The sequence below is a fragment of the Tamandua tetradactyla genome, chromosome 21 (genome assembly GCF_023851605.1).
Source record: "Tamandua tetradactyla isolate mTamTet1 chromosome 21, mTamTet1.pri, whole genome shotgun sequence".
Taxonomy (NCBI): Eukaryota; Metazoa; Chordata; class Mammalia; order Pilosa; family Myrmecophagidae; genus Tamandua; species Tamandua tetradactyla.
Window position 1 is genome coordinate 56,050,109 of NC_135347.1, and position 19,620 is coordinate 56,069,728.

The window sequence follows — 19,620 nt, forward strand, 5'->3', positions numbered from 1 at the left end:
TAAAAATAGAAAAAAATGCATACTATTGCCAAAAGGACCATTGGCACAATCTTACCTAATATAAATACCCGTACAGTTAAAACAAAGAAACTCTGGAGCGTATGGAAGGGAGAAATACAACGACGAGAGCGATGTTCTGAAATCTGCACTTACAGGAGAGGAACGGCTGGGGCTGGGGCTGAAGGAGGAGGAGGTGGCACCAGCCTCTTACCGTAGTGCGGGATGATGGCCCACGCCATGGCAGAGGCGTAGATGCCGCCGATCATCCAGAACATGCACAGCCAGCTCAGATGCTCGCCCCGCTTCTCTCGGGCCAGCACTTCAGCAAAGTAGGAGAACACGGTGGGAATGGCTCCTCCGATCCTGCCAGAAGGGAGAGAGAATGCATGAATTTGAAACCCATGCAGCCAGGGTGAGATGCAAAGAATGAGCCCGAATGAGTCCTAACACATGCTTATTGCAGAGACCTTCCCTAGCTCAGCATTGTAATGTAGAATATATATTTTCTATCCTTTTATAACGTCAATATCACAGTCTTCCTGCTTCAGATAGATTTATTATCCCTCCAAGAACTTGAACCTGCAATTAAGATATGTTACCAAAAGGTGGCAGCGGTGAGCTACCCACACGGTTTATAAAACCTAGCCTGAGCTTCAGATGGTCTCCCTGCTCAATGCTGAATGTTCTACATTATATTCATTCTTAAAATTACTTTAATTTTGTATAATCTAGTGACTATTAATTTTTAATTAATCCATTAAAAAATGATACATGGACATGCCTTTTTTATGAAGTAGGGACTTAGGAAACAGCTTCAAACATCTCTGCTGGGGCGTCTGCAGTCAGTTCTCACTCACTGCTACCCCACTGCAGGTGGTCCTGCTAATTAGGCTGATGTGACAACAAACAAAGGACCATTGGGGTCACTTGCTAGATCCTCTCTGGTTCCAATCGAGTAGACATCATTGCTGAATGAGTATAACGTAAAAGGAGCTGCTGGCTTACAAAGCTACTAGAATGGGGTTCAATGCTTCATTCCAATTAGGACTAGTTATAAGAGCTTTTGACCAAGTTCTGGAGAGGTGACTGAATAGTGGCAATTTCTCAGACCCCCTAGGGTAAGAGTTCTCAAATGAGGGCACCCGGAATAAAAACTTTGTTCTAGAGAGATGGGTCCTCGATTTTATCAGAATTTCCAACAGGTCTTGATTTCAAAATTTTAAGAACCACTGCCCCTATAGTAAGGTAGTTTGGAGAAACATTACTTATCTTCCTTCCAAGCAACTTGTAAATTCCTCAAACAACAGCGACAATAACATGTGCAACGGTATAAGCAGGATGTGGAAATAATACCTGATGATAGAGTTAAAGGTATGTACTATTTCATTTATGTTTAGATTTCTGTAAGATAAATTGCTATTGACATTTCATGTGAATCTGAGGTCAAGGAATGAAACATTTGTTTATTCAGTAATGACTGATTTTTATAGCCTTTGATGATAAATAAATACTGGCAGTGACCTCAGCAAATGTAATTTAGAGAAAGACCATATCTGCAGCAAACTGGACGTATCATCTGGACCACAGGATTGATAAGGCAGCTCTGCAGCAGCTGGCCAGGTCCAAATAGGAGATGTCATTGTTTACCCCTGTTTAAAGTGATACAGCAGTTATCCATTGCTGGACATGGGCATATCTCTTGGGTTCGTGTTTTACAAACTGTGGGTTGTTGAATTAATTTAGTAAGCCATATATAGCATTTAAGAAAATGAAATAGAGATGAAAATATTTAAGTGTAATACAAGTAATAAGGATGCGTATTGTTTTGTGAATTTTTTGTTTCTACTCTATGTGCATTTATATATACCTATATATATATATGGGCCACAGTGTGTTTCTTAGTAAGAGCTGCTATTGAAAGAGTTTAAAAATCATAACTTAAAGCATGTACATCTGTCTTTGGGCTAGGGATGCAGGCCTAGCTGCAGTCCCTAGAGGTGTCGTTACACATTACTTCAAACACAGTCGATGGCAGCTCGGCACCGTTATTCACAGGAGCACGTAGCCAAGTCCAAGTCCATCAACCAAACCTCGAACAAGAAACAAATGCATCCGGTGGGCCATCGGAGCTCACCCTACCACACCAGACTCACGCAGTTCTCCTGCCTGGCTTCTTGGAGCATTTGCATCATGGATAGCAAGTGCTGTTCATCAACTGATTCATTCATTCATTCAAATGAAACCATTTATTAAGAATTTATCACCAACTATGTTTATACAGGCTCTGAGCATTCAAGTTGAATAAGACATAGGCCCTTGTCTGTGTGTAGCTGAAGTTATAGGTGATCATACAGCAAAGCGCAAAGGTTGAATACTTCAAACATTCTCTTTTGCCAGAGACATATACTGCATGCCTCTTCATCATTCTGGGAAATCTCTCCCTTTTCAGAAGATGCAACTTCTCCTTGCTATTTGTGCACAACATGGCACAAATTGCTAAGAAGGGGTCAATGGCAGGGTTATGGCAGGAACTAGGAAATGGTGATGAGCCAGGAGTCCACATCAGGGGAAAGCAGCAAATAGCAAGAGAACATACGCTTTGAGAAAGGTGTATTTGTTGTTAGTCTCTGTAGGTCGGCTCTGCTTTTCCCGCCATCCCCTCAAGCTGGTCTCTGCGGCCCCAATCTGTAGATGGCCTTAGGGCTCGATGGCAATACCTGCAGAGCAGGACCAGGTCTTGAACCTACAACATGGAGGATGCACAGCAGTGCAGACATTCTACATCATGGTCCACGGCTGCCGTGTTGAGCCCGGGCCACGGGAGCAAACCCGCGGGTGGGCTGCAGAGTGCAGATGCACAGAGACAGCTACAATGTTCACATCACCCTTCCAGCGTTCTGCTAGTTTTCCCACCTACTTCTTAAATAATTTATGAAGGATTCTTAACCTAAGAATCATCTTTAGCACTTTCCAAAATTGCATCATCCTGGGTCTTAACCCCCGAGATTCTGGTTTATGCAGCCCAGGAGTCTGCATTCTGATTGAGTGTCGCTGGGGATGCCGTGGTGGGTGGCTTCAGGACTCCACTTTGAGAAACACGGTGCAAGGCCAACAGCCTTGACTTATGATGGGTCTGTACCCTTCCAGCAGGCTTGGCATTGGGGAGCCAAAGGCTGCGCTTCTCTCAGGAAGTAGCTGGCTCAGCCTCTGAAGACAGATGCGTTCGTCCTTCAGAGGTTGACTGAGCTAAGCAGAAACAAGGCCTTGATTTACCTGTTCAAACTTCTTGTTCTTGGGTTCTCTGCGCCTCGTCTCACCTGGAGGAACAAGAGGAAAAAGGGCCCGTTCTGCGGAAAGATATCCCTGAGGCTGTGGAATTTTCACCGAATTTTCTTGCTTTGGATCTAAGTTTACAATTTGTCAGAAAATAGTTCCTCTGATGCTTCTTTCTTCTTCCATTTGACGGTAAAGACAGGAACAGGTTATGGCATTTCGAAAGCTGTGGCCAAGTGAGTCCCGAGTAAGTGGTCCCCTAAGCAACAGTTTAAGATAAAGAACTTCTATTTGGAAAAACTTCACTTAAAAGAACACAGCCCATGAAACATAACAAATTTTTAAAATGTTTTGAACAGGTTTTATATGGTTTTGTTACAACGATTTAGTGGGGAATAAACTGTCTGTGTCACAAAGCATTTCATGCTGCTCCTTTTATCATTGATTTGAAGAATCTGCTTCTCTGCACAAAAAGTCCAGGCCCCCTAATCTATGACTGTACTTTTCAGTGCATAAGAGTTCCAGTTTTTACTGACCTTTCACATTCTAATTAATATTTCTCCAGGGCCCGGACCTCCACTGGAGAGAGCTATAACTCACACTTTGGGAGGATACAACTGCGTGCCAAGATGTGCCAGGCCCCCTCCTGGACCGAGACAAATGTACTTGGAGTGGCCACAGCTGCACGTGGAAGCTGGTAACTTGCCTGCCAGTTTAAACAAGTAATTTTAAAAAGAATACCAAATTTTAGGAGTTTATAAGCAATCCTATTTGTTTGGATTTGATGCAGCTTTTTCTTCAGGTCGTTAACTTTTGTATGGATGTCTGTAAATATCCGTTTCTAAGGCAGGTCACAAGGAACTCTAACACCAGGGGAAATGAGTCTGAAGACTTAGAGATTCTATTTAAATCCTTTGTAAAGTTCTTCAGACTCAGAGACCTATAAAACAATCCAAGCATTCGCTTTCCTTAGTGCGAGCTGATCCTTTCTTTTGGGAAAAACATTCCTCCTTGCCTCACTGAGACATTCTCCAAGCAGAAGAGAAGCTTAGAGCAGGCTGGAATGTTAACTGTCCCAGCATTTCGTGGCCCATCAGAGGCTTTGGCATGGCTTACCCTAGACTGAAGGCTCCTTAAAGACGGGGGTTCTATCCTTATTCATTTCTGAGTCCCCTGTATCTGGCTCAGTGGACAAGAACTACGTGATTTCTCAAGAGAGCTGGATTACAAAAAGACCCCAAAGTGACGGATGTGGCGCCCAAGCCTCCTGAGAAGTCTGTTCTCACGACTTAAACATCCCCAATGGACGGAGACAGATCCCTTCTTCCTTTCTGGGTCACTATGGCCTTGGAAGAAGTCGAGGATGCTGAAATGGTAGGTCTGAAGGCAGTAGAGCCCCACAGAGCTTGCAGTTTGCAGCTGAGTTACTCTACATCTTAGTCTCCATGACCACCCACCCACCAGATGCCTGAGGGTCTTTCTCAGGTGGTAGGTACTCCACCCAGGAGCCCTGGGCATGCCAGGAACTTCGAATATGCCTATGTATCTGTCTACAAAAATGGAGATGCTATAATAACCATCAACAAAAGATCTAGATAAGAGACAAAGCAAGAATCTCCTCATCTTACACTCTTACTGGGTTCCTAGGGTAAGTGCTAAGGATGAGAGAAAGCTGCCACTCTCCCTACTAACACGTGAAAGAAAAAAAAAATAAAAGTTTCCCACTGTTATTCTCCCTCAGCACTTGTGTGAGGGGCTAATACATGTCCTTTGTTTTTATTATACTCAGATACAATTTCTGAGAACGTGTGAAGCCACAAAAAATATTTAAAGGGCAGTGCTCAAATTCTCACGTATCAGTGGTTCTAAGACAGGGGCAATTTGTCCCCCAGGGGGCCCTTGGCAATGTCTCAAGACATGTTTCATTGTCACAACTTGGAGGGGGATTTGCGACTGGCATCAAGTGTGCAGAGACCAGGGATGCCACTAGATAGCCTAAAATGCACAGGGCAGCCCCCAACTAAAAAGAGCCATCTAATGCAAAATATCAATAGGGCCAAGGCTGAAAAACTCTTGCTGTAAATTAAACAAGGAAAATATAATTTATGTCAAAAAATCCATAATATAAGGCACAACATGGTTAACTTTTACATTACTTGATGAGTGGCACATCTATAAATACAATGGGCATGAAGACTTATTTTTGCTCATAATAAAATTATCAGTTGGCTACTGCTGAAATTTTTTGAAATTCATTTTTTGATGGAATTGTTTGCATAAGTGAAGCGATCAGATCAGGGTGGTTTATAAAGAATTTTTTTCCAGGATCGGATATTAAGTCTATTTGGTTAACTGTCAAAAAAAAAAAAAAGGCTAATCTTAATCATCCTTGGTAACAGGGGATGCGGACGGAGTCATAACTGATGTCTACAATCAGATTTTAGGACGGGGGCTGTTTCTCTATTAAATTTTAAATACAGGTATACATGGATTCCAAAAAAGCTGGATTTCCACAATTGAAATACAATGTAGATATTTAGAATTTCAAAGGGGTGCTTATTCCCAAAGTAATCTTAATATATTTTAGTTTTTTGGCAGCTTTAATGACAGAGATATTAAGAAGCTAAAAAAAGCTTACAATAAAATAGATTCCTAAAATACTCTGAGGCCCCCTTCACGTGCACACACACCACAGACACAATGCCTCCCTCAGTCTGCACAGGACTCAACTCTAGGAACCAGGCAAATACCAGGAAACATTTATTTATTTATTTTCCCCCAATAAACTGAAGCTACTTCACATAGACTATTGTGTAAGGCAAAGGTTGTGTCAGCTTTGCAGACAACACTCCTTCTCTGCTGCAGAACCTGAGACGCCCAGACGTGAAGTCAGCCTGGTGTGGCGGCTGTAGAGAACACCACGTCGGCCGGACCTCGCGCGCGCCTCGCGGAGAATCCGGGAAGCCCGGCTGGCCCAAGCCCCGCCGCCTCACAGACACAGCTGCTATTTCTCCTCTGTCCCTGCAAGCTCACCATCGTGATTTACGCAGGCCATTCAGCCAAAGAGGGGGAGCGGTTCAGGTTTCTGCGGTGAAAGTGGGAGGCTGTAGATAAAATTGGCTTGAAAAAGGAAATTATAGGAGAGAGATCATGGAATGTTTGACAGCTTCTGTCCCAAGGAGGACAGATTCTACCGAATTATTCTATTCTTGCTTTAATTCTCCAGTGAGTATGTAACAAAGGATAATTTCACTGTGATTTATTTCACTACATGATAGTCCAACAGTCCTTTACTTCAATCTTCCATTTCCCATTTCCACTGGGAAGTGGGGCATTACGTGAGAACGCAATTAAGGAGGGAGTTTAATAATTTTTGGAAAGTCACGCGTTCCATGCAGATAATAACCAGAAAGAACAATTCACCCAGAGCTGACTCTGGGCAACGTTTATTAAGACAAGTATGATGGATTTTCAAAACAGAATAGTGAACGTTCCAGCCTATACTGTGGGCCTCAATTATACACTTGTGTGAGAAGTGCCCTTTTAATCCTTCTTACAATCACCAAAAAGGAAATAAGACTCTGAACTGCCAGACAAATTTGCATAGCAATTAAGAACTAATTCATTATCTTCTAAACTGGACCCAGAAATAAGGAATCAAAGTAGCAGCCCCAAAGATGGACTTCTGGCAACCTCTGCTTTGCAAAAGTAAACAGGCTATCACCGAGCCTGAGGAGGCTCTTTAGGGGCTTAGAGGAAAGAACAGATCTAAAGGTCTCTGAAGAGGCTGGATTAGCCTGGAAAATGCGACTGCTGTATTGATTACAAGGCACATGGTTTTTATGAACAAGCAAGATGCAAGCAGTTCAGGAGAAAGCTTACCGGTGGGCCAGCCAATCACCAGATTAAAAATGGGAATCTCTAATGTTCAGTGGCTAAGGACGGTTGGTTTGGGTAGTTTTAGTTCTCCCAATCTCCGAAGATTAAATATTATATTCAAAATTACATAACATATTAAACACATTTGACATATTAAAAATTATATTCTTTGATATGAGAAATTGCTACTTTCTCAATATTATGTAAACTATGAATACAATAATTGGTAGAAAACTTTGCTATTTAAAAATAATACCGATCTGTGAGCATATAATTTGGGTAAAAGCAGTGTGCTGCTAAGGAAACAGAACTTTTATTCAATTTCCCAAATCACAATGAAATCACTTTGGTGCCTTAAGCCCCCAGGGCTGGGGAAGCCTAACCGTCTACAAGGAGAAAGGGCAATAGAGCAGGACCCTGAGGCTGTCCTGAAAACTAATGAATCCGGCTGTGGAGAGAGGTGGAAGACGCAGTCCCACCCCTACCCGTGCCAGAAACAAACATGGTGATGATGTGTCAGACATGATGGCAGAAACTTTCAGACTTACCTCGTCACTTTCCGTATAGGACAACTTATCCATTCCCCATGCACCCTCCATCTCGCCACCCTCGCTCCACCCACCCACTCTCCAGCCTAACTCTGGGCCAGGCACTCTACCAGCTGCTGCGGGACAGCCATGGAGAACACAAGCTCTGCCCTCAATGGGTCAATGCGAAAGAGCGTGCATGACTAGTTTTTCAAAATTATACACTGCGGGTCGGGAGGATCTTTTGCTCTGTTCCTTTTCACAAAGTGTCAATAATACCTTCACCAAAGGGTAGATTGGGAAATAAAGTATGTCATGAAGACCAACATAATTCTTGTGAAAGTCATTGTCTAAGACCGTGCTGTCCAAGAGAGATATAATGGGAGCCACACTGTAATTGTATTTTCTAGTTACCACATTAAAAAAGGCAGCAACGACCACAACAGGTAAAGTTAATTTTAATATATTTCATCTAACCCAATATTTTCAAAATAATAGCATTTCAATATATAATCAATACAAAAATTATTAGTGCGCTATTGCGCATTCTCATATACATGCTAAGTCTTCAAAATCGAGCGTAGTTTATGCTTACAGCACATCTAAGTTTGGGCCAGTCACATTTCAAGAGTTAAGTAGCAACGTGTGGCTAATAGTTACCATGTGGGTTGGACAACATGGGTCTGAGAAAACATTTACCCTGAACTTACAATTTGGGTTTGAGATTATTTTTGGATTAAAGATGATCTAGTCCAACTGTCCCCCATTTTACCTATTGGGGAAGGTCTTTTCATTCCACTTCTCTCGGATCAAGAGTATTGCTGAATTGGTCTGTTCCAATGTGGATTTTGTATATATCTACTGTTCTAGTTTGCTGCCTACTGGAATGCAATATACCAGAAACAAAATGGCTTTTAAAAAGGGGAATTTAATAAGTTGCTAGTTCACAGTTCTAAGGCTGAGAAAATGTCCCAATTAAAACAGATCTATAGAAATGTCCAATTTAAGGCATCTGGGGAAAGATACCTTGGTTCAAGAAGGCTGTTCTAGTTTGCTAGCTGGCGGAATGCAATATACCAGAAATGGAATGGCTTTTAAAAAGGGGAATTTAATGAGTTGCTAGTTTACAGTTCTAAGGCCGAGAAAATGTCCCAATTAAAACAAGTCTAAAGAAATGTCCAATCAAAGGCATCCAGGGAAAGATATCTTGGTTCAAGAATGCCAATGAAGTTCAGGGTTTCTCTCTCAAGTTGAGAAGGCACATGGCGAAAACAGTCAGGGCTTCTCTCTCAGCTGGAAGGGCACATGGCAAATACAGTGTCGTCATCTGCTAGTTTTCTCTCCTGGCTTCTGGTTTCATGAAGCTCCCTGGGAGGCATTTTCCTTCTTCATCTCCAAAGGTTGCTGGCTTGTAGGCTCTCTGTGTCTCATGGCTACATCATTCTGCTCTCTCTGAATCTCTCATTCTCCAAAAATATTTCCTCTTTTATAGGACTCCAATAAACCAATCAAGACCCACCCAAATGGGTGGAGACATGTCATCCCCTAATCCAGTTTAACAGCCATTCTTTGAAATGGGGTTTAAATTAAAACATGGCTTTTCTTAGGGGGCATACTTCCTTCAAACCAGCACAAAGGCTGATGATGTTCAACGTTTCTCTCAGTTGGAAGGGCACATGGCGAACATGGTGGCATCTGCTGGCTTTCTCGTGGCTCTACCAAAAGGGACTCTCTCCAAAATGTTTCTTCTTTTAAAGGATTCCAGTAAGCAGCTCCACCTTCAGTGGGTGGAAACACACCTCCATGGAAATCATCTAATCAAAAGTTACCACCCACAACTGGGTGGGTCACATCTTCATGGAAACAAACAAAATGCTCCCACCCAGCAATATTGAATGAGGATCAAAGGGCATGGCTCTTCTGGGGTCCGCCACAGATTCAGACCAGCACAGTTACCCTGTCTCAGGCACTGGGTCATACGAAATCAGAGGTGTTTCTGATTGAGTATGAGACACACCACAGTCTGGTGGTTATGCACATGGGCTCTGGAGTAGACGTAGATGAGACCACATCATTCATTGTGTGATCTTAGAGAAGTTACTTAACTTTTCTATGCCTCAGTTTCTGTGTCCACAAAACAGATATAATTAATGGTATCTTCCTGGGGTCATTATGAGGTTTAATTGAATCAATATTTCCAAAGTGCTTAATCCAGCATCTGGTACATGGCAAGTACTGCATTACCCTTAGATAAAACACTTTAAAAGTCTTGAAAAATTTTAAATCCATCTGTATTTTTTTCCAATATGTTAAAGTAAACTTTACCTTAAGAGAAAGGCTACTTGGAAGAGGAAGCCCCATAATTCAGAATTAGACTAAAAATCAGAAGACCTGGGAGTCTGCTGGACATTTGGTAAATCACTTCATCTATCAGTGCCTCCAATTCCTTATTTTAAAAGGGTATAATATTTTTCATGCCTGCTGATAAAAGAAACATTTTGGGGGTAAACAAGATGCTACTACATATTAAGTGCTTGGAGGAACTCCAGTGAATGGTGATATTTCTTTAAAGCCAAGGTCATCTCGCTACTGTAATTTAGTGCAGTTAATGTAAGGACACTGCAAACAGCCATGATGTATGCATTTGTGAGCCTCCACTTGCAGAGGAAGAAATGATTATTCTTTCTCATATGATACACAGAGCTGTTGAAATTTAATTGTAATTTCTGTCGTTATCTTATTTTTCTACTGCACTTCATGCTTAGCAATGCCAGACCCCAGTGAGCTGTTCCTGAATTTAACTTTGCCCAGTGTCCAAAGCCTCACCATTCCCATAATTAACAGTGACTGGAAACAAATAATTTAATTCTGCGGCAAATGAAAATGAATCAATGGTGCCAACTCCATTTCCCATCTTTCTAATTTTCTGTAACAAGAGAGGGGAGGGAAATGTCTGTTACTTGGTGTGAGGCTCACTGGGCAAGCAAGACATAGATGAATAAATTGGTAATAGCCTATTTCTCATTCCCACAAAACAGTGCTGCTCCCAGTTGGAAAATTACTCTGTGCAATGAATAACTATTTAAAGCCAGGCAAAATATGGCAGCTAGACATATTTATGTTTCTAAGAAGATATGCTTATGACCTGGTATGCTGAATTAAGGGGAAAGCCTATTTAGAGACAGGGAAATAATAAACCCAGAGAGATCGCAGTCTAAAACAGCATTTCCTTCTAGTCTCCTTATTATGCAGAGCCAGGAATACAATATATTGCATCTAATTTCAGAAATTATGCCACTTGCAATAAAGTCAACGAGAAGACATCTTGAACCCTGCCTTCAGGAAGTACAGTTTATTTTTTTACAGGTTTGCTATTTAAAAAGAGTTCATTACAACTTTGGTCCTAGCTAAGTGGCTCCTGGTTCTGCCACTGAACCTCAGCCTGGAAAATGAGGGGCTTAGACTGTGCACCCCAGAAATTCTCTCTCTCTGCTCTAAAACTCATGGTGTTGGAAAGGTGGATGCCCGCATTTCCCGAGGCACCCACTGGTCCCTATGCTATAGCGGCTGCTGCAGAGATGTAAGAAGAGCAAGGAGAGTCCCTGCCCAACTGGAATTTACAGCTTGAGGAGAAGAGAAACAGACACGTATAAAGTGAATATTTTCAGATGGCAATAAATGCAACAGAAAAGACAAAACAGGGCACTGTAGGAAGGGCCCCTGGGAGGGCTGGTCTCAGAAAAGGCCCCTCTGAGGAGATGAGTGCTAAGGAGTTGGGCCAAGGGCCTCTGAGGCAGAAGGAGGATGGATGCAGAGGCCGGGGGAACACCTGAAGGTCTGAGGACCACAAGCCCACAATCGCAAAATTCCCTAATTTTTGGAATCTTATTTCCTTGATCATCTAGTTTCCTTCAGTTTAAAAATCTGAATTAAAGTTGGATGGAGGAAGCTGCTTAACTAAGTAGATTTAACATGAGCGCTTTAAGTTTTCCACGATGAAAACTGTAGTTCTTTGACTTAAGTTTTAATAAGGAAAGCTTAAATATAAAGCAAAATTTATCCCAATTTCAGCTGCTAATGTATGGAGTTCATAAGTAATGGGAGTGAAAAGGTTTAAACAATATATGTTTAAAACTCACCTGACTTTATGGACTATTTTACCCCCTTTCATGTCTAAAAAGAAGAGAGCCTTGCAGTGGAAATAGGTCACCCACTCAAAATATCATTGTGTTTTTCTCTTTCTTCAGGGTTCCCCAAGCCCTTTGTTGACACCTCTCTCCCAGCACTTAATTATTCTTGGAAGGAGAAAATAGGAGAGCTTCTGTGTCCTCCCTCTACTGTTGGGAAGCAACTTGAGACAAGGGCTTTTCTCTACCCGCAAAAGGCCCAGCACGGTTCGAGGCGTTGAGTAGGAGCTAAAATGTTTTTTCAGTCCAGTGGAAAAGAACTGGAGAAAACAGAGACTTGGCCATGTTTACCCACAGATTTAGAGGTGGTTGATCCAGGCAGACTCTAGGGTTGCTGAGAAGTACCCTCTGCTCCTGGGGTCCACGTGCAGGGGTAACATGGCCTATGAGCTCAGGACGGGGAGAAAGAGACAGTCTTCCTTTTCCTTATCAACTTCATCTCTTAGGTCCGCTCAGGTCCTGGATCCCACAGCACTCTGTAGACGTCATGCCACTTGGGATGGGCCTGGGTCACCTGTCACTCAGCTTTCCTCACTTCGCCCATCAGCCCGAGTTCCAGCCTGGAGGATGTGTGATCTCACTGGCCCTGCTCTCTCCCAAATCTTCTGTCCATGCCGAGTCCTTTCTGTTCACCTCATCATAAGGATTGAAATTCAAAAGCCAGAGAAAGGCCCCTCTGCTGTCACTGAGGCAACAGGCACAGCACAGGGCAGCTTAGACGAACGCGTGCGAGGAAGAGTAAAGGGAGAACAGGGAACGCCGGCCCACGGATGAATGTTTCTAAACGTTAACCCACAAGCGTTCTCCACCACAGGCTTTTTTTCTATCAACTTTATTGAGATGTGATCAATATGCCATACAACCACCCGTTTAAAATGTACAATTCAGTGGATTTTAGTATATTCACAGAAATGTGTAACCATCCCCCTTCACACCCTGTAGCTACCACCTCCTATTTCCCTAAACAATCATTCATCTTTCTGTCTCTATAGGTTTCCCAGCTCGAATATTTCATACGAATGCAATCATATAACTTCACTTAGAATGCTTTCAAGTCCCACCCACATTGCAGTGTGTATCAGCACTTAATTGCATGTGTGTGGCTGAATAATATTCCATTGTGTGGACACACTACACTTTCTCTATTCATTAGTTGATAGACATATGGGTTGTTCTGACTTTTTGCTTTTATAAATGATCCTGCTATGGACATTTATGTATAAATTTTTGTATAGATTTATGTATTCATTTCTCTCGAGTACATACCTAGAAGTCTTCTACCATATACTTTTTTTCTCTGCAAATTTTACTGAGACACACACCATATAATTCACCCAAAGCATACAATCACTGTCTCGCCGTGTCATCGCCTAGTTGTACCATCATCACATTCGATACCATTCACTTTTAACCCATTATCTGATTTGACCCTCACACTCCAAGGCAAACATGTAAAATGCGATTCTCACCATTCTACAAGAGAAGTATTAGGCTGGGGAGCCACAGTCGCTCTCCCGAGATCCCGCGATAAAGAGCAGGGCGGGTGGACTTGGATGTTTGGATTCCTAGTCATATGACACTTCGCAAAGGGCTTTTGCTTTGGCCTCTTGTATTGCAGTTTATAAAGCTTAGCTCAGTGCACTACACGGTCAGTGCTGTGCCAGGTAAGTTATGTTATTCAGAGGTCAGCAGTCCTGAGCCAGCCAACTGGAGGACAGTTTGTCTGCAACAGTGATGATATCATGGAAATATCCCTGTGGTTTTGGCTTCTATACCGCCCCCAGATTAGTTTCTCTACAGTCCACTGGCTTGAAGTGTTTTGTAGCTATAACAATGGCATTTTCTCTGTGGTCAATTGAACTGACCACCCCTAAATCCAGACTGGCAGTTAAAATTGCTGCAATAATTAGAACACAGGTACTTTTGAGTCTGTGCATAGGGCTGAAATTTCCTGGAGAAGACTACATATTTAAAACAATCGAAGTTCAGAAACCAGCTGTTAGCCTTCTCCTGGCAGGCTGATGGTAATGAGTAGATCACAGAAAGGAGACGGCCTTTCCTGGTGGCAAGAATGTCTTATCCTGTGGCCCCCTCACTGAGAAGGCCCTTTAACAAAGAGCCCCAAATAGCAGCCGTTCTTCCTTTCCTTCCATCTCAGTTCACTCAGCACTGAGGTTGAGCCAATGACCTGCAGTACCTCTCAGGTCAGCAGTCTGTAAACCAACCTCACAGGGAGACCTGGGCACCGAGGGTCTCTCTGCTGAGGAAAAGTCCTCTTTTTCCATCATTAGGAAGCAAATAATTGATTTTGATCATTTTTTTTCCCCAGGGAAAAAACAGTTTTACATTTCCCCAGAGTTTCCAACCATCTTGCTTTACTGGAATACACTGTCTTTGCTTTAAGGAGAGTTCCCTAAATTTGTGCAAGTTAGTGAAATATTGGCAAAATGCTCACTGCGTGCAGAATGTAGCATATTAGAAGCTAGAGGAAGATTAAAAAAAAAAGAACAACAGAAAAGACTATGGATAATCAACCAATCTCAGTTTGGGTACAAATGTTGATATAAAAGTTTTAAAATATATATTTTGAATGAATTTTGAAAGCAACCTGTCTACAGAGAGAAATCTTATTCTAGAAGTAACCTACTCATACAGTTTTTCTCCTTGATACCTTCTATTTCTATTAATTTTAGGTCTGATGTTAAAGCTCTACTATTTGTCATTATGAAAGACACAATGTAGTTCTTCAACTTTCTCTTCTGGTGAAACTATGTTCTACTGTGAAGACATCACTATCCTCAATATGTCATGTTTCTCACATTTATAAGCCAGCCATGTTCCTTTCACTTTCTTCATTTATTTTTTATTTTAGAGTATAAAATAATCTAAAATATTTATTTTAGATTCTTCTTTTGCCAGATACCTCAGAAAGAATGTTGCTGATAAAATAAAGTTCTCAAGCATGAATCGGAAATTTTTTTATTTTTTATGCATATTTTTTTCCTTATCAAAGCAGAATTCTTCATAGTCCTGATATGCTTGTGAATTCACTTAGTAATGGGTGTTTTAGGATCTTCAAGGAAAAACGACTAAACCTTTGGTTATTCTATGCCATGCACTTGGTTAATATAAACTTCTGCTAATTCAGCAGAAGACAGGAACTTACAAAAAGAACCTATTACAGCCCAGGAAGCAGACTTCCTCCCTAATTAAAATGCTAAGTTAACATAGATCAATAAAGCAACATTTACTTGAGTTGCTCTAATCCTAGATTTAAAAGCATGACTGAATGATTCGAAACTTTAGTATATAGAAAGGTAGGACAAGTGCTATTTCTTGCTTCAATTAAATTTTCAGGAAAAAAAATCCATTTATGAATGAACTTTGCCATAGAAACAGCATTCCATTTAAAACAATACCCATTTCCTAGAAGTAAAATACTGAATCAATTAGGCAAAAGAACATAGGAGCATGCTCCCTTCTCTTATGGATTTAAAGGGGGATTAATTATATTTCTGAGAACGAGCATCGTGGCTTCCAAGGCTGACACAAAGATAGAAAAGAGATATGTTATGACAATTTCCTGGTAATGAGGTCTTCAAAGTGGGAACGTGCCCAATGATAAAGAACAAACACATTACTATAAAATATGAAGGAGAAAATCTTACCCGAATCCCGAAAGCAAGCGACAGAAGAGAAAGAAGCCATAACTTTGGACAAACGACGAAAGGAAAGCAAAGAATCCGTTGACAGACATGCAGATCAGAAGAGACTGCTTCCTTCCCACTTTGTCTGCCAGTCCTCCCCAGAAAAACGCTCCCACCATCATTCCGAGGTACACCATGCTGCCTGCAAAACACAGAAAACAGAAACATGTCAGCTACTGGGAGTACGTGGCACATGTAACGAGCAAATGGACGAAAAGAAAACATCTTCGGCACTGTGTGTGGGAAAGACTTCATTAAAACTACATCCTTCCGAATGCACTCATCAGCTTTTAAGTTGGAAAGGAAGATCTGCAGCAACCTTTGGGCACCGAGACTGCTGGGAAGTCATCTCCTCTACCACCGTATCTCACTAGAAGACAGAGTACCCCTGTGCCAGCCCCGCCTCGTGGGGATGGGTACACAGTGGCCAGCCTGGGAAGTCTTCACGGCACACTCCTGGGGTTGGACTCAGTCAAGTCTTCTCTGGTCTGAGCGCCCAACCGAGCACCATGGCGAGGCCAAGAGAGGAGACTGGCTTAAGGGCTCTTAGTTAAAGTAGCTACCCCAGCCTGCTCCAAACCCCTGCCGGGAGCACATGTCTTGGATTGAAACCAGTCTTGGAGACGTCCTGTAGAGGATCGTGTTGGTTCTTTCTCTCTACTCTCTCCTGAAGGCCCTGGGCCTTCCTTGGGAGTTGGAGCTTATGTGAGTTCATCTGAAAATAGTTTCTAGCTCTGTTCCTAAGGAATACTCTTTCTTGCAGTCATAAGTTTAAAGAGAAGGGAAATAATTGTTGATATGTTGGAAAATATCAAACTTAACATGGCTGACTTTGCTTTCAAATTGGAAACAAATAGAAAAGCAGGAGTTACATGTGTCTCTTGGCGTCATCAGGCATATAGACTTAATTTTTCTAATTTGCTTTCTTATTCTAAAAAATCAGATAACTCCCCCTCCCCAACTTTCATACCCTGCCCAGAATCTTTCTCAGGAGGGAATGATGTTAGCTGTGCAAATGTTAGTTCAGGAATGTTTCTAAAATGGTATGCAGTGTCACAGAATTAATTAATGACAGAATTAATAACTGAAAGTTTGTTATACCTGGAATGTAAATTTAAGGAAGCTCCCATTTTATCTTTATCCATTTCTGCTTTTTCCTTTGATTCACCAAAGCACTATTTAAATAGCCCATTTTCAAAGGAGCATTCCAGGTGTTCAGTAGCAGGCGAAGATGCTAATAAAACACTGGTTTACTGCTTTGGATTAGTTTGGAAATGACCTATTTAAACATTTACCCCCAAATGAGTTTGCTTAACACATAGTTAAAAGGTCAATACAAGACCCAAAAGGAAATACCCAGATGCTACTTTTGCAGATAGTTGAATACACACAACTATGGTCAGTGGTGAATGTTGGAGCAATTGCAAAATAAGAACAAATAAAAGCTATTTTTACTTAAGCAGGAATTCTGCAAACAGGTGGGTGGGCTTCCTTGACTGAGTGTGGATGACACATTTTGTTTTCTCTGTGCTATGGAGTAAGTGTACACAAATAATCCTCAGTGAGGAGAATTCTCTTATATCATGAGACCCAGTGTTTGCCTAGATGATTAAAAAGAATGCATCAGCACAGTGCAAGGGAATTCCAAAATTTGCCCAGAAAAGTGCACGTGTAGCATCTCGCATTTACAGCATAGAAGGCTTAAGTGTGTCACATGACACCTCTCACAAACATAACCAGCAGCTAAGCTTCTTCACGATGAATGCCTATGTCTTTAAAAAACGCCCACAAATCAGAAAGCATAAATCAGGTGTAGCTTGGCTGCAGCTGCCGCCATCTAAAGCCTGGGGGTGGGGGTGGGGTGGGGGTGGGGTGGGGGTGGGGTGGGGTGGGGTGGGGGTGGGGTGGGGGTGGGGTGGGGGTGGGGGCCTTTTTTGTAGCTCCAGCCCCAGGGACAAAGGCCCTCGACCCCTTTAAGCCTCATACCACACTCCTCCACCACCAAGACAGCCACTCCAGCCTTAAACCCCTTCTGCTACAGAAAGCAAGGGCAATGCAAAAGCAAGTTGTCTGCATTCAATCAATAACCATTTATTATTGATGAAGACTAACGGTAAAGAGCAACCTCTACTGCTGCTTTCACTGACTGAGGATCCGTTTGTGCCAAGCGCTCTTCAGGGAACATCCCACCAGCCAGTTCACGCAAGCCTCTCCCCAACCCCGCAGCCTTGGTATTGTTAACCACCATCTCAGAGGAGGAAACCGAGGCTCGGAGGTATAATGGAACTTGTTCTACCAGAGTGTAGAGGGCAACGCTGGGCAGTGCAATCGTGTTCTTCTTTCTTTAAATCCCAGAGGACCTTCTCAGAGCCCGCATTCTGTCGGGATGAACCAGCCTGGTTCACTGCTTCCTCCAGGGGGACTTAAAATCTGACCCAGCAGGACAATGCCTGGTGCTGCTGCTTCAGCTTCCCAGCCAGCCTCTGTCGTTAATTATTCTGAGTATGTCTGGGAGCATCTATTCTCTGAAAACCACGAGCTGGGTGATATGCAGCGAAGGTCTCTAACTGGGCAACAGAGCCTCAGCCTGACCTCAGACTCTGCTCTGTAAAGAGTGCGAGTGCCCGGAGCGAGAACTTGCCCTTTATCAAGGCCCTGGGGCCTCCCCATTAGGCCTGTGCCCCTGCAGCCCTTTCACCGCCCGGCCTGAGGGCATTTGAACTTGCAGATTCCTGAGTTTACAAGCCTGGAAGAGGGCACTTATCAGTAACCCAGGCAGAGTGAAGCAAGCCCCAAATAAAAACAAATAAAAGGGGAAGAGTGATAACGCCCACCCCCATGCCCCCAGCCGGAAGGAGCAGTCTCAGTGGGCGCCGGGACAGCAGCCCCCCCCCACTCCCTGGGGCTCCTGGGAAGGTGAATGGAAGCTGGCACGTGCTGAGCATTTACAGGTTCTAGAGGTTTCACTCGAGCTAACCCACTGAACCCTCACAGAGTGCTGGGGGCTGAGGACAGGCCATTGCCACAGGGGACCCGGGTACGAGAAGTCAATGATCCGACCGTGGGAGAGTGAGCGGGCCACAGCAGGCTCGGCAACCCTTCCCACGATAGTTAGGATTCCTCTTTCCTGGCTGCCTCCTGTGAACCTCCCGGTGTGTCCAGGGCCCCGGGACACGGTACCGCCTAGAACTGAGAGCAGGACCTCAAACATCTCTGAGATGCCTCCTCCCGGGGCCTGCCCTCCTACAACTAGAGTCGCACCCAGGATGGGAGCTGGAGGGGAAAAATTGGAGTCACACCCGGGGCGGGAGCTGGAGGGAAAGTGCTGCTTCTCGCAGCCCAGCTCGTCCTCAGGCCCTCCAGATGGACGGGTGGGGTGGCCCAGGAGGGATGATGCTCTGCCAGCGCTTGCCTCTGCCGTCCTGGGTCTCCCCTCCTTCCGGCCGTGTCCTCCATAGGCCACAACTGCCCTTGGGAAGTGCGGAAACCAACATCTTAAAGGCTCACAGCTGAGGTGCCAGATGTCCCCGGCCAGCAGCAGTGAGGTCACAGCCCCGCGCTGGGGACTCCCAGAGGCTCAGAGGCAAGTGAAGGCTCAGCCAGCCCAGGTTGACCTTAATGTCCATGATGAAGACGCCTTAGGGCTTGATAAGGGGACAGAAAGCCCTTCGTCCATCAGTGATGCCCTGCGCGTGCCGCCGCTTGGAAAGAAAAGGCATTAAAAATAATATTGGGGGTGCGAGGGTGGTTCAGGGGTAGAGTTCTCGCCTGCCACGCGGGAGACCCGGGTCGGATTCCCGGCCCGTGCACTTCCCAAACAAACAAAGAAACCAACAAAAACAGACAAATAAACAAAAATTCAACAAGAGGTGCTACAATAATGGATGCTCACATGGAAAAAGAATGAAATGTAACCCCGCCAATACAGCATATAAAAAAATAAAATGATATGTATTGGGGTTTTTAAAACATAAAACAATAAAAGAAAAAAGGTCCATCCCTCAATTCCCCAGATATATTTTCTAATGTATATACATTAAAAAAACA

General features: G+C 43.3%; 1 protein-coding gene across 2 annotated transcripts in view; it reads right to left on the reverse strand.

Annotated features, from left to right (window-relative positions):
- The window catches only part of SV2C (synaptic vesicle glycoprotein 2C), a 240,986-nt gene that overhangs the window by 114,171 nt on the left and 107,195 nt on the right, over positions 1-19,620 (reverse strand). Inside the window, exons 3-4 of one of the 2 annotated variants that reach the window (XM_077139397.1) lie at positions 15,535-15,715; positions 212-363 (exon numbers count right to left, since the gene is read on the reverse strand). In XM_077139397.1, coding sequence (XP_076995512.1) covers positions 212-363; positions 15,535-15,715 — 333 coding nt within the window. The remainder of the gene's footprint in view (positions 1-211; positions 364-15,534; positions 15,716-19,620) is intronic. The other variant, XM_077139398.1, reaches the window with a different exon arrangement.